The following is a 12,872-nucleotide window of genomic DNA, read 5'->3' as shown; positions in this document are numbered from 1 at the left end:
AGAAGGTCATCAAGCATTTTGATTGACAAAAGAGGGAGAAAATCTTTTTTCCCCAGTTTCAGGGGTCTACACAGCGCGGCTGAACCGCTTTAGAAGCGTGTCCCACGGTAGGGCAGCCCTTCCCGCTAGCAAACCGTCGGTCGGTGCCCCCTGGCGGATGCTGGCGGGGTTGCACCGCTTGCTGCCCTAGCCCTGCGGCCCCAGAGCCCCGCCTGACTCTGCTTTGTTTTGAATCCTCCGCGCGCGCAGGGGAGGGAGGAGGAGGAGGAGGGAGTCCCCCTCGGCTCGGACAACGGCGCGCGCCAGAGGGTTAGAGAGAGAAAGAGAGAGAGAGAAAGCGCGCGCGCGCGGCTCTGCGGCGCGTGGCCCCAGTGGGCAGCGATGGGGAGACCGCGGGCTCCTCCCTCCCTCCTCCTCCTTTTCCTCGCAGGTCTCTCCTGGCCGCTCCCCCTCCCGCCCTTGCCGGAATTGCCATATTAGGAGCAGGAAGACTCGCTCCGGAACAAGGCCTTATTAGGTCATGGCCTTATATGGTCTTCGCGTCCGGGGACTTCCGGCAGCCGCGGCGGCTGAAGCTTGGAAACGGGGGGAAACCCGCGCGCGGAGGGAGGCGGGGAAGGCGCGGAAAGTTCTGGCTCGGAGGACGGGACCCGAGCGGGGGGAGGGGGGCAGCTATTCCCCCCAGGCTGCGGCGCAAAGCTCTTGATGGGCGGCTGCAGCCTGGTGCCCCCTCCCCCGTTTCCCTACAGAGGAGGGCTCGGCTTCCCCCAGTGTCAGTCTCTGACGCCAGGCGGCGGGGTCCTCTCTGCTGGCCGCCATATAAGGGCTTCCTGCCTCCCATATATGGACATGTACGTCACAAAAGGGGCGGGGCGAAGCCCGACCAGATCCGATATATAGAGGCTGCTCTGGGGCGGGCGGGGAGCTGAGAGCTGCCAGCGAAGCGAGCCAGGGGGAGCCCCAGGCCGGGAGGGAGGAGGAGGAGCAGGAGGGACAGGCGGAAGGGAGCCCCGGGGAGGAGGAGGAGGTGGTAGTCGTGAGGGAGGGAGCCCCGGCCCGAACCCGGCCGCCCCTCGCCGCCTCCAGCCCCAGTGTAAGCGCCCCATGGCCGCGGCCAAGGCCGAGATGCCGCTGCTGCCCTCGCTGCAGATGGCCGACCCCTTCGGCGCCTTCCCGCACTCGCCCCCCGCCATGGACGCCAACTACCCCAAGCTGGAGGAGATCATGCTCCTGGCCGGAGCCGGGCCCCACTTCCTCAGCGCCGCCGCGGGCCACGAAGGAGCCGGAGGGGGATTCAACCCCTCCGGAGACGCCGCCGAGCAGTCCTTCGAGCACCTCGCTGCAGGTAGGGCGCCCGGGGAGGAGGAAGGGGGGCATTCTCGGGAGCGGGGGGAGGGGGAGGAGGGGATCCCGGTGCAAAACGGGCGCGAGCAGGGAGGGGATTCTCCGAAGTGCGTCACCCTCGCGCTGCTGAGGGTGCTGCTGCTGTTTGGCATCTGGAGCCGCGCCAGGAGCTGCCATATGTTGCGCGGGGGGGGGGGGCACACGTTCAGGGGGCTCCCATTCGGGGCAGAATTAAGGGGGGATTCCCCAACTTGATGTCCTGATGCCCCAAGTGGGGTGCCAGTGTAGACAAGCCCTGTGTATGTATCCTACGCACACTTCGCACCTTTTCTGCAGAGGAAGCGCAGCCTGTTTTTAGCACGGCACGGGCGCGCGCGGACCTATCACCATCCTGGGCAGAAATGCGCGCTTTCCTGCACAACAGATGTGACAAGGAGAGGGAAATCACATTGAATCAAAAGAGTGGCGTCGAGTGGAGGGAGGGAGAGGGGGAGGGAAGAGGGGAATGGGGGGGGCGCTCCCTTTGGTTCTGTGGGGACGGGACCCCTTGGTGGCTGGGACTCACGCCCCCGCCCTCTCTCTCTCTCTCTTCCCCGCAGACGCGGCCTCCTCCTTCCCGGAGCTCCCGCTGGGCGGCGAGAAGGGCCTGTCGGAGGGCGCCTTCCCGGGGCAGCAGGGCACCACGCGCCTCCCGCCGCTCGCCTACACGGGGCGCTTCTCCCTGGAGCCCGCGGTCTCGGGCAACGGCGGCAACAACGGCGCCCCGCACCCGCTCTGGCCGGAGCCCCTCTTCAGCCTGGTCAGCGGCCTGGTGGGCATGGCCAACCCGCCCAGCCTGCCGCCCCTCTCCTCCGCCTCCTCCGCCTCCTCCTCTTCATCCTCCTCCTCGTCGTCCTCGCCCATCCTGCTCTCGGCTTCTTCGTCCTCCTCGTCGACGCTGGGCTGCTCGGGCCAAGGCAGCGAAGCGGGGCCCATCTACTCGGCGGCGCCCACCTTCCCGGGCCCCTCCTCCGGCTCAGGGGACCTCTTCTCGGAGCAGCCCTTCTCCGGCCCGCAGTTCCCGCCTCCTCCGGCTTATCCCTCGACGGCGGGCAAGAGCGGCTTCCAGCTGCCCATCATCCCGGACTATCTCTTCCCTCCGCCGCCGCAGCAGCAGCAACAGGCGTCGGAGCTGGGCCTGGGCGAGCAGAAGCCCTTCCCGAGCCCGCAGCCCTCGCTGACGCCGCTCTCCACCATCAAGGCCTTCGCCAGCCAGAGCAGCGCCGGAGCCGGGGGAGGGGGCGGCGGGCAGGAGCCGGTGGGGGGCAAGTCCGCTCCCGCCCCCCCGCCCCAAGGGGCCTCGAGGGCCCCGCGCCTGCGCAAGTACCCCAGCCGCCCCTCCAAGACGCCCCCTCACGAGCGCCCCTACGCCTGCCCCGTCGACGCCTGCGACCGCCGCTTCTCCCGCTCCGACGAGCTGACCCGCCACATCCGCATCCACACCGGGCAGAAGCCCTTCCAGTGCCGCATCTGCATGCGCAACTTCAGCCGCAGCGACCACCTCACCACCCACATCCGCACCCACACCGGCGAGAAGCCCTTCGCCTGCGACGTCTGCGGGAGGAAGTTCGCCCGCTCCGACGAGCGCAAGCGGCACACCAAGATCCACCTCCGGCAGAAGGACAAGAAGGCCGCCAGCGCCGCCGCCGCCGAGAAGGGACCCTCGGGCCCGCCGGCGCCCCCCTGCAACGCCAACCCGCCCTTGCCCTCCTTCCCCTCGCCCGGCACCTCGTACTCTTCCTCCCCCGTGACCTCCTATTCCTCCTCGCCCGTGACGTCGTACGCATCCTCGCCCGTGACGTCGTACTCCTCCTCGCCTGTGACGTCGTACTCTTCCCCCGTGACGTCCCCCTTCCCCGCCTTCCCCTCGACGGCTACCAACTACGCCTCCTCCGCCTCCTTCCAGAGCCAGGCCTCTTTCTCCTCGCCGTCGCCCTCCTCGGGCCTCCTGGGAAGCCCCTTCGGCCCTCAAGTGACTCCTTCGGCCCTTTCCGACCTGGCCTCCTCCTTCTCCCCGAGGGCCATCGAGATCTGCTGAGGGGAAGGGAGGGAGAGGCGCCAGCCAAGCCCCCTTCGCATTGGCTGACCATAGACTAGACGGGCATGGCATAGCTTGGGCCCTCTAGGTGTTTGGGGCTTCAACTCCCACCATTCCTGGCCTCAGGCCCCTTCCTTTTCCCCCTCAGCCGCTTAAGCGAAAAGGGGAAAAGGAAGGGGCCTGAGGCCAGGAATGGTGGGAGTTGAAGCCCCAAACACTTAAAGGTCCCAAGTTTGCCCAAGCCTGGATCCACAGTATTATAGAACCAGCCGTCGGAGAACCAGTCCAAGGCCCCGGATGGATAGTGTTTGTTTACACAAGAGCACTAAGGGCTGTCTCTTCTTTCCCGCGCTTTCTCGAACTGCACCCCCAGTGGTCAGCCCCCCAGAAAGACTCCCGCCAACCGGAGCCAGCCCTACCCTCTCCACTTCTGTCCGAAAAGCTCTTTGAACCTGCATGGACTATATTATCGATGTCTTCGTTCCTCCAAGCCCTTCTTCCCCCGCTGCCGCCGCCTGCCCTCCTCTCTCTTTCTTCCCCATTTGGGGACTGACTGACTTGACTGGACAGACTTTGGGGCCGAGACAGTGTGACCCTCTCTGTCCCCTTCCCTTCTGGGTCGGAAAAAAGGGACCTCTTTGCCTATTCACGTTGCATTACTTGGAGGAGGAGGAAGAGGGCCAAGAGCCACCTGCCTCTTCTCTCTCTCTCTCTCTCTCTCTCATTATTATTATTTTTTTGTAAATTGTACTTTTTTTGCTCTTTTAGTGATTGACAACTTGTTTTTCGGGGAGGGCGGGGGCCGGGGAGGAGATAACAACAACAACAACAAAGCAGCACTTAACTATGTATTTGAGCATGTCAAAACGAGTGTGATGTTCTTTGTAAATATCACCTTTGAGGATGAAACATTCTCTCTCTCTCTCATGTGGCAAAAAAAAAAAAGGTTTTCCTTTGGTTGGGGTTTGGTTTTTCTCTCTCTTTCTTATTTTTCTCCCCTTTTCCCCCAAGTCTTTGGTGCCTTGTTGTGAAGCCCTGCTGACTGTCGTGTTTTTGTGTGAGTGGATGCTCTGCATCGCGCCTTAAAGGGGCAGGAAACGTTGGGGTGCAAAGGGGGGCTCAGGAAGCCAAAAGGGTGGGAGGGGAGGAGGAGGAGGAGGAAGGAAGGAAGGAAGGAGCCGGATGGTGGAATGTAAGCAAAAACAACACCAATCAGAACCACCGAACTTCTCCACAGAAAAAAAGAAGACAAAAAAGAGTCTATTTTTGTTACAGAAGTGTACAAATTTATAAATATATTCAGCAGTTGGAATGTTGTAGTTTTACCTACTGAGTAGGCAGCAACTTTTTGTATGTTATGAACATGCGGTTCATTATTTTTGTGGTTTTATTTTTGGACTTTGTACTTGTGTTTGTTGAAACGAAAAGTGACTGTTTGGCTTTATAACACATTGAATGCGCTTTACTGCCAGTGGGATATTTGGTGTACAATAGCCTCTGGAAAAGTCAATAAAAAATTATTGAGAGACCCTCTCCTTGGTCCCAGGTTTGTCCTGATCTCCCAACTCCTGCCCCAGTGACACTTTCTGTCTCCCCAAGTGTGCTTTCTTTTTCTCTTTTTGGCCCTTTGGGCCCTATATCCCAGGATCTGAACTGTTTATCCCAGATTATCTGGCAGTGGGGACTCATATAATCCAGTTTAAAGCAGAAAACCTGGGATCAGATCCTGGGACATAGGGCCTGTCTGGAAGGGCCCTTGGACTCTGAAGCCACCAAAGCCTTCAAGGAAAACCTGTAGCCTGGTGTTCTCCCAATGTACTGAACTACAACACCCATTGTCCCCAAACTGGAGGAAGGGACACCCTCTGGAGATGATGGGGGGAGCTGCACCAAGAACATATAGGTCAATTATTCTCAACCTGTGAGTCCCCAGATGTTTTGGCCTTCCAACTCCCAGAAATCCTAACAGCTGGTAAACTAGCTGGAATTTCTGGGAGTTGTAGACCAAAACACCTAGGGACTACTGATATAGGTCATGGAACTGTCCCAGTTCCTCTTGTAAATTAATGCAGATCCTTCTCCTTGAGAGATTTGAGTGACATCTGCACTGCAGAATGAATGCAGTATGACACCACTTTAACTGCTATGGCTAAATGCTATGGAATTTAAGAGAGATATTGACAAGTTGGAATGTGTCCAGAGGAGGGTGACTAAAATGATCAAGGGTCTGGAGAACAAGCCCTATGAGGCGCGGCTTAGGGAACTGGGCATATTTAGCCTGGAGAAGAGAAGGCTGAGAGGAGACATGATAGCCATGTATAAATATGTGAGAGGAAGTCATAGGGAGGAGGGAGTGAACTTGTTTTCTGCTGCCCTGGAGACTAGGACGCAATGGAACAATGGCTTCAAACTACAAAAAAGGAGATTCCGTCTGAACATGAGGAACAACTTCCTGACTGTGAGAGCCATTCAGCAGTGGAACTCTCTGCCCTGGAGTGTGATGGAGGCTCCTTCTTTGGAAGCTTTTAAACAGGCTGTATGGCCATCTGTCAGGGGTGCTTTGTATGCAATTTTCCTGCTTCTTGGCAGGGGTTGGACTGGATGGCCCATGAGGTCTCTTCCACCTCTATGATTCTATGATTCTATGAATTCTGGGCGCTGTCGTGTGACCTTTGGCCTTCTCCAAACTACAGTTTAGCTTCCCCAAACCACAACTTCCAGGATTCCATAGTATTCAACCATAGCATTGATTCAGTGATTCATTTTGATTCCTTTCTGGAGCAATGGAGATACATTTCAAAGCCCTGAGCCTGCTGGGACTCTTCCAGGAGGGGGGTGGTTAGACTACAACTCCCATTACCCTCATCCCACACCGCCTGCCCTGATAGGAAAGGGAGCCCCATAGCATTGTAGGAGCCACAACCTCACTTGTTGGCAGCATTCCCTCCTTGTCTTGGGAGCCTTGGGTCAGGGGCGTAACAATTGGCGGCGGGGGGGGGGGGGGGTATCATTGGTGTCGCCACGAGGCAATCTCCAAAAGCCTCCCTGCCTGACCCTGACCCCTCACTGTTTGGGTCGTTGGAAGCACCAAAGGAGAAGAATGGCCAGGAGGCTGGAGGCACCCAGTGATGGATCATAGATGACGTGGAGCTTGGACACGGAAGGTCCTGTGTGGGTCACACAAGTTGGTTCCTAGGTCTTGCCCCGCGCTTCTCGCATCCTAGGATGGGGTGGCCTGGGAGTGGATAGCCCATCAGCCTTCTCCCAGGCACCAGACCCCCGAGAATGGCCGAAAGGGAACGAAAAGGGTGCCCGAGCATGGCTAGTGGGGTTCAGTACTTTACTGCAGTGACTGCGTGGGCTCAGTAGAACTGGTCGCAAAATGGATCTAAGCCAGGCCTGGGCAAACTTGGACCCTCTGGGTGCTTTGGACTCCAACTCCCACCATTCCTAACAGCCTCGGACCCCTTCCTTTTCCCCCTCAGCCGCTTAAACGGCTGAGGGGGGAAAGGAAGGGGTCCGAGGCTGTTAGGAATGGTGGGAGTTGGAGTCCAAAGCATCTGGAGGGGCCAAGTTTGCCCAGGCCTGGTCTAAGCCACTCTGTGCTGGCTCTCTGTGGCTTCTTCCACGCTGCTGAATGGATTAAGTTTGACACAACTCGAACTGCCCTGGCTCAGTGCTATGGAGTCTCGGGAGTTGTAGTTCGGAGAGGCTCCACCACCCCTTGGCACAGAAGGCTGCAAACTGCAACCCCCATCACTCCTCGGCATTGAACCAGGGCAGTGAAAGGGGCGTCAAACTGCACTCATTCTGCATACACACACCCTCGAGGAAGCGTAGAGGGAGACTCGAGTATTGATTCCCTTTGATCCCCCGGCGCATATAGGATCGCAGATTCCCCGGTCTAATATCCTACAAAGGCGGTGAGCGTGGATCCCTATAAAGACGGGAAACTGAGGCGGGAGAATACATTCTGGCCCCGTTTTATACTTGACCGAAGTGGGGACTTTTACACCGACCCCGTGTGAGAGATTTTGTATTCAAACCACAGCCAAAGACTGAGAACCAGGGCGGAGTAGCGGGACTTCGACTCTGTCATGGCCACACACTGGGTGACCATGGGCAAGTCACACTCTCTCAGCCTCAGAGGAAGGCGGAGGCAAATCCCCTCTGAGGAAACCTTGTCAAGAAAGTCCACGTCGGACTTTATTAAAACATCATTGGAAACACGCAACAAGACTAAAGACTTCTACACTTTAGAGTTAATGCAGTTCGACCCCACTTTAAGAGCTATGCCTCAAAGCTATGGAGTCCGGGGAGTGGTAGCTTGACGAGGACTTGAGCCTTCTCTGCTCAAGACCACAAACTACAAGTCACAGGATTCCATAGCCATTGTGCCGTGGCAGTTGAAAATGGTATCAAACTGTATTAACTCTACAGAGGAGATCCACTTATGATCCCTAAAAGTTGCCCCAAGTCCTTCTAGGCAGTGTCCTTGGGCTTCTCAGGCAGAAAGTCCACAGGCGAAGCGCCCAGTTAGAAAGTGTTGCTATGAGTTTTCCGGGCTGTATGGCCATGTTCCCGAAGCATTCTCTCCTGGCGTTTCGCCTGCATCTATGGCAGGCATCCTCAGAGGTTGTGAGGTCTCACAACCTCTGAGGATGCCTGCAATAGATGCAGGCGAAACGTCAGGAGAGAATGCTTCGGGAATATGGCTATAAAGCCCGGAAAACTCACAGCAACCCATTAAAGCCTTCGACAATAGTGATAAAAAGGTTGCAGTTTTAGTTTCGTGGTCTTTCTTTTCTTTTAATGATTATTTTCACACAACCAACACAGCCGGTCGACCAGTGAGTTTGTAGCTCTGAGAGTCCAGTTTAGCTGATTTTGAAGCCTGGGGCTATTTTTCCTGATGTAGTTTAGGGAAGTGAGAAGGGGACTCAGATTCCCAACCTGTACTTAGAAGTTGAGGAGGCAGGGAAAGTTTTGCCTGTCAGCCACCCCCCCCCCCCCCCAAAGTGATATATGTGTTCAGAACTACAACTCCCAGAGACCTCAACACCCACCCAAGACAGACAGCATGGTCCCTAGTCATGCTTATGGGGGATTCTGGGCTCTGTAGTCTGAAGGTGACTCCCCCCCCCCTCCCCGAGACTAACCAGAAAGGACTTCGTGGGGACTTCGATGCAATTTGGTACTACCTGAACTGTCATGGCTGTGGAATAATGGGTGTTGGGGTTCTACAGTATCCTTAGCCTTCCCTGCCAAAGAGGGCTGGTGCCTCATCAAACTCCCGTGATTCCATAGGCCAAAGCGCTTAAAGTGGAGTCAAACTACATTAATTCTACAGTGTAGACACATCCGCAGATACACAGGTAGAGAGACGGGGGGGGGGGTCTCAGTCTTACAGGGATCGTGGTGGGTTAATATGCCCCCCTTTCACAGGTGAAGGACTGGGGCACATGCCTATACACTCTCTCTCACACACAGAATGGGGGACTCCTGGCTCGAGAGCAGTAAAAGATCTTGGAGTCCTCGTGGGCAACAAGTTAAACATGACCCAACAATGTGATGCGACTAAAGCCAATGGGATTTTGGCCTGCATCAATAGGAGGATAGTGTCTAGACCCAAGGAAGTCATGCTACCCCTCTATTCCGCCTTGGTCAGACCACACCTGGAATACTGTGTCCAATTCTGGGCACCACAATTTAAGGTAGAGTTTGACGAGCTGGAATGTGTCCAGAGGAGGGCGACTAAAATAATCAAGGGTCTGGAAAACAAGCCCTATGAGGAGCGGCTTAAAGATCTGGGCACGTTTAGCCTGAAGAAGAGAAGGCTGAGAGGAGACATGATAACCATGTATAAATGTGTGAGGGGAAGTCACAGGGAGGAGGGAGCAAGCTTGTTTTCTGCTGCCCTGGAGACTAGGACACAGAGCAATGGCTTCAAACTACAGGAAAGGAGGATTCCACCTGAACATGAGGAAGAACTTCCTGACTGTGAGAGCCATTCAGCAGTGGAACTCTCTGCCCCGGAGTGTGGTGGAGGCTCCTTCCTGCTTCTTGGCAGGGGGTTGGACTGGATGGCCCTTGAGGTCTCTTCCAACTCTATGATTCTATATATATATATATATAGTGGCATGTGCCCAGTCCTTCTGAATATAGATATATAGAAGGACTATACACACACACACACACACACACATACAGGTGGAGAGAGAGAGAGAGAGAGAGAGAGAGAGAGTTCTTCCACATATCTATCTATCTATCTATCTATTGACATGTGCCCCAGTCCTTCATCATGTTCACCCCGCATGATCCCTGGTAAGGCTGAGACCCCCTAGACCTCCAGGAGCTTGTTCAATGCTGAGACGGGAGAGGGATAGAAAGTATACTATCCCTCCCTAAATCCTTAGATTAAAGCGCCAGAGGTTATTAGGAGTTTTGATTGGCTTCTAAAGATTTAGGAGGAGATGCTGGACTTCAGAAGACCTGGTCAGGAAGCGGGGGCGATCTGACAGAGGAGAGCTGCTTTCCCTTCTTTATCAGCCCTGCCCTGCTATTACTCGGCCTGTTAAAGCCACCCTATTTCTTCTCCCAGCCTGTTGACCTGGCATCATTCCACAGGTGTAGCTTTAACCCAGTGGGTTCTCAACCTGTGGGTCCCCAGGTGTTTTGGCCTACAGCTCCCAGAAATACCAGCCAGTTTGCCAGCTGGGAGTTGAAGGCCAAAACATCAGGGGACCCACAGGTTGAGAACCATTGCTTTAACCCTTTTATCACACTAGAGCTGAAAGAGTAGGCAAAGACTATTATAGCATCCCATCTGGAACTCCCTGGCTGCCTCCTGCAGAATTCTGGGGCTTGTAGTTTAGGGAAGGAGGGCTTAAAATGCTCAGCCAGAGAGGTCCTGAGCCTCATTAAACTACAAGCCCCAGAAGTTTGCAGGAAGAAGGCAGACACAGGATTTCAGAGGGAATGTTATCATAGTTCGGAATCACTGGGTTGCTGTGAGTTTTTCGGGCTGTATGGCCATGTTCCGGAAGCATTCTCTCCTGACGTTTCGCCCACATCTATGGCAGGCATCCTCAGAGGTTGTGAGGTCTGTTGGAAACTAGGCAAGTGGGGTATATACATCTGTGGAATGTCCAGGGTGGGAGAAAGAACTCTTGTCTGTTGGAGGCAAGTGTGAATGTTACAATACTATTTGCCTACTCTTTCAGCTCTAGTGCGATAACCGTGGGGGGGGGGGATGCCCCCATCCCAGCTCCACGAGGGGATAGTAGGGAGGGGGCTCAGGAAGGCCATCTAGTGGGTCCCTTTGCTCGAAAGCGGACCTGGACTCCTCCCGCCTATCTTCCCGTCCTGTCTTGGGAAAGCCCCTCTTCTGTCAGACCCCCTCCAAGCCTTTCTATCCCTTGCCCATCCCTCTGAGGGAAACCAGTTGAAAGGAGCCCCCTCTGCTGTGGTTTGACAAGGTCTTGAGCCTTCTCCATCGAAGAGGGCTGGGGCATGCTAAACCCCGCCTCCTAGGATCCCATAGCATTTAGACACGGCTGGAAGGCCATCTGTCAGGAGTGCATGGGTGGCCTTTGAGGGCAGGACATGGCAGGAGAGCTGGGTGGCCTTTGAGAGCACGGATTTGGGCCAGACAGCTGCATCTCTTTTGAATCCTTCCACTGATTTCCTTTTTAATATTGTCTCTTTCCTTGAGTAGGTCTACACCAGGCCTGGGCTAACTTGGGCCCTCCAGGTGTTTTGGGCTTCAACTCCCACAATTCCTCACAGCCTAACAGCCTCAGGCCCCCTCCTTTTCCCATTCAGCCGCTGTGAGGAATTGTGGGAGTTGAAGCCCAAAACACCTGGAGGGCCCAAGTTAGCCCAGGCCAGGGCTACACTGCCGTATAACCCAGGGCCCTCCCAGACAGGACCTATTTCCCAGGACCTGATCCCAGGTTTTCTGCTTTAAACCGGATTATATGAGTCCACACTGCCAGATAATCTGGAATAAACATACAACCTGGGATCAGATCCTGGGATATAGGGCCTGCCTTGGAAGGACCCCCGTTTCTGAATCCAGATGATCTGCTTTGAACTGGATTATATGAAACGATGCTGCTATATAGCCAGAAAAGCTGGAATGTTAAATAGCCTCTGACTATATGTGTTATGTGTCTTTGGCATTTAATGTTTGCCATGTATATGTACATTGTAATACGCCCTGAGTCCCCTGCGGGCTGAGAAGGGCGGAATATAAATACTGTAAATTGGTTCTTGTGGTTTTTTTTCGGGCTATATGGCCATGTTATAGAGGCATTTTCTCCTGACGTTTCGCCTGCATCTATGGCAAGCATTCTCAGAGGTAGTGAGGTCTGTTGGAGTTAGGAAAATGGGTTTATATATCTGTGGAATGGCTGGGGTGGGGCAAAGAGCTCTTCTCTGCTGGAGCTAGGTGTGAATGTTTCAACTGACCACCTTCATTAGCATTTGAAGGCCTGGCCGAGCCTGGGGGAATCTTTTGTTGAGAGGTATTAAGATGTGCCTGGTTGTTTCCTCTCTGCTGTTTTGCTGTTGTAATTTTAGAGTTTTTTAATACTGGTAGCCAGATTTTGTTAATAAAATAAATAATGTAAATAAATATAACCCAGTTCAAAGCAGGCGATTCAGAAACTAGAATATAAAGCAGTATAGATGGGGAGATGATCTGCTTTCAACTGGATTAAATGGAACTATAACCCAGTTCAAAGCAAGTTATTCAGAAACTGGATTATATGGCGGTGTAGAAGGGGTCTGAAAGGCATGCGACTGGCCAATCGTGTGGACCAATCTGTCTTAAAGGCGCCGCTTAGAGGGCTCCCCTTATTGGAGGGAATAGACCTGTGAGGTGAAATAGAGGCTGCGTGCCCTTTAAATCACGACCGCCTGGAAGAGCGAAACCTGGGAATCCCCCACTCGCTGGGCAGCCACCAAGCGGAGAGAGAGAGACTGAGAGCTTTCCTCAGAGCAGCGAAGGCGGATAAAGAGGGAGAAGGGGCAAAGGGGGCGAGCGCGCTCTCTCTCCCTCCTTATCCGCGGCCTCGTCAGAGAGAGAGAGAGAGGAAGGGAGAGCGAATCCGCCTCGGCTCCGGGAGGCAACAGCTGTTTGTAATCGAGCGGCAGGAAAGGCCTTGCGTCACCTTGGAAACGGACCAGGCCGCGCGGCCCTCCGCAGCCAAGGGGAAGCCGCCGCCGCCGCCTCTGCCGCTCCTTGGAAGGCGCTCCGTCAGGCCGAGTTTTGCCAGCAGCCGCCGCCGCCATTTGATCCCGGCCGGCGAGCCAAGGCTGAGCGGAAGCGGCCTCCGTTTGGTTCCCCGCAGGAACTGCCTTGCCCATACATGGGCCTTCCTCCGCGCCATATATGGCTCTTCCTCGCGCCATAAAAGGCGCTTCCTTCCTCCTTTCCCTCCCTCCC

General features: G+C 55.3%; 1 protein-coding gene across 1 annotated transcript; it reads left to right on the top strand.

Annotated features, from left to right (window-relative positions):
• Nucleotides 1-918: 918 nt before the first annotated feature.
• Nucleotides 919-4,949, top strand: EGR1 (early growth response 1). Its single transcript, XM_060765707.2, has 2 exons — nt 919-1,345; nt 1,944-4,949. Exons 1-2 carry the CDS (start codon nt 1,105-1,107, stop codon nt 3,419-3,421), a joined length of 1,719 nt encoding a protein of 572 aa, XP_060621690.2. The 5' UTR covers nt 919-1,104; the 3' UTR covers nt 3,422-4,949.
• Nucleotides 4,950-12,872: the final 7,923 nt, after the last annotated feature.

This window comes from Anolis sagrei, chromosome 2, assembly GCF_037176765.1.
Source record: "Anolis sagrei isolate rAnoSag1 chromosome 2, rAnoSag1.mat, whole genome shotgun sequence".
Lineage (NCBI taxonomy): Eukaryota > Metazoa > Chordata > Lepidosauria > Squamata > Dactyloidae > Anolis > Anolis sagrei.
This window is presented reverse-complemented; position numbering and strand designations above follow the sequence as displayed.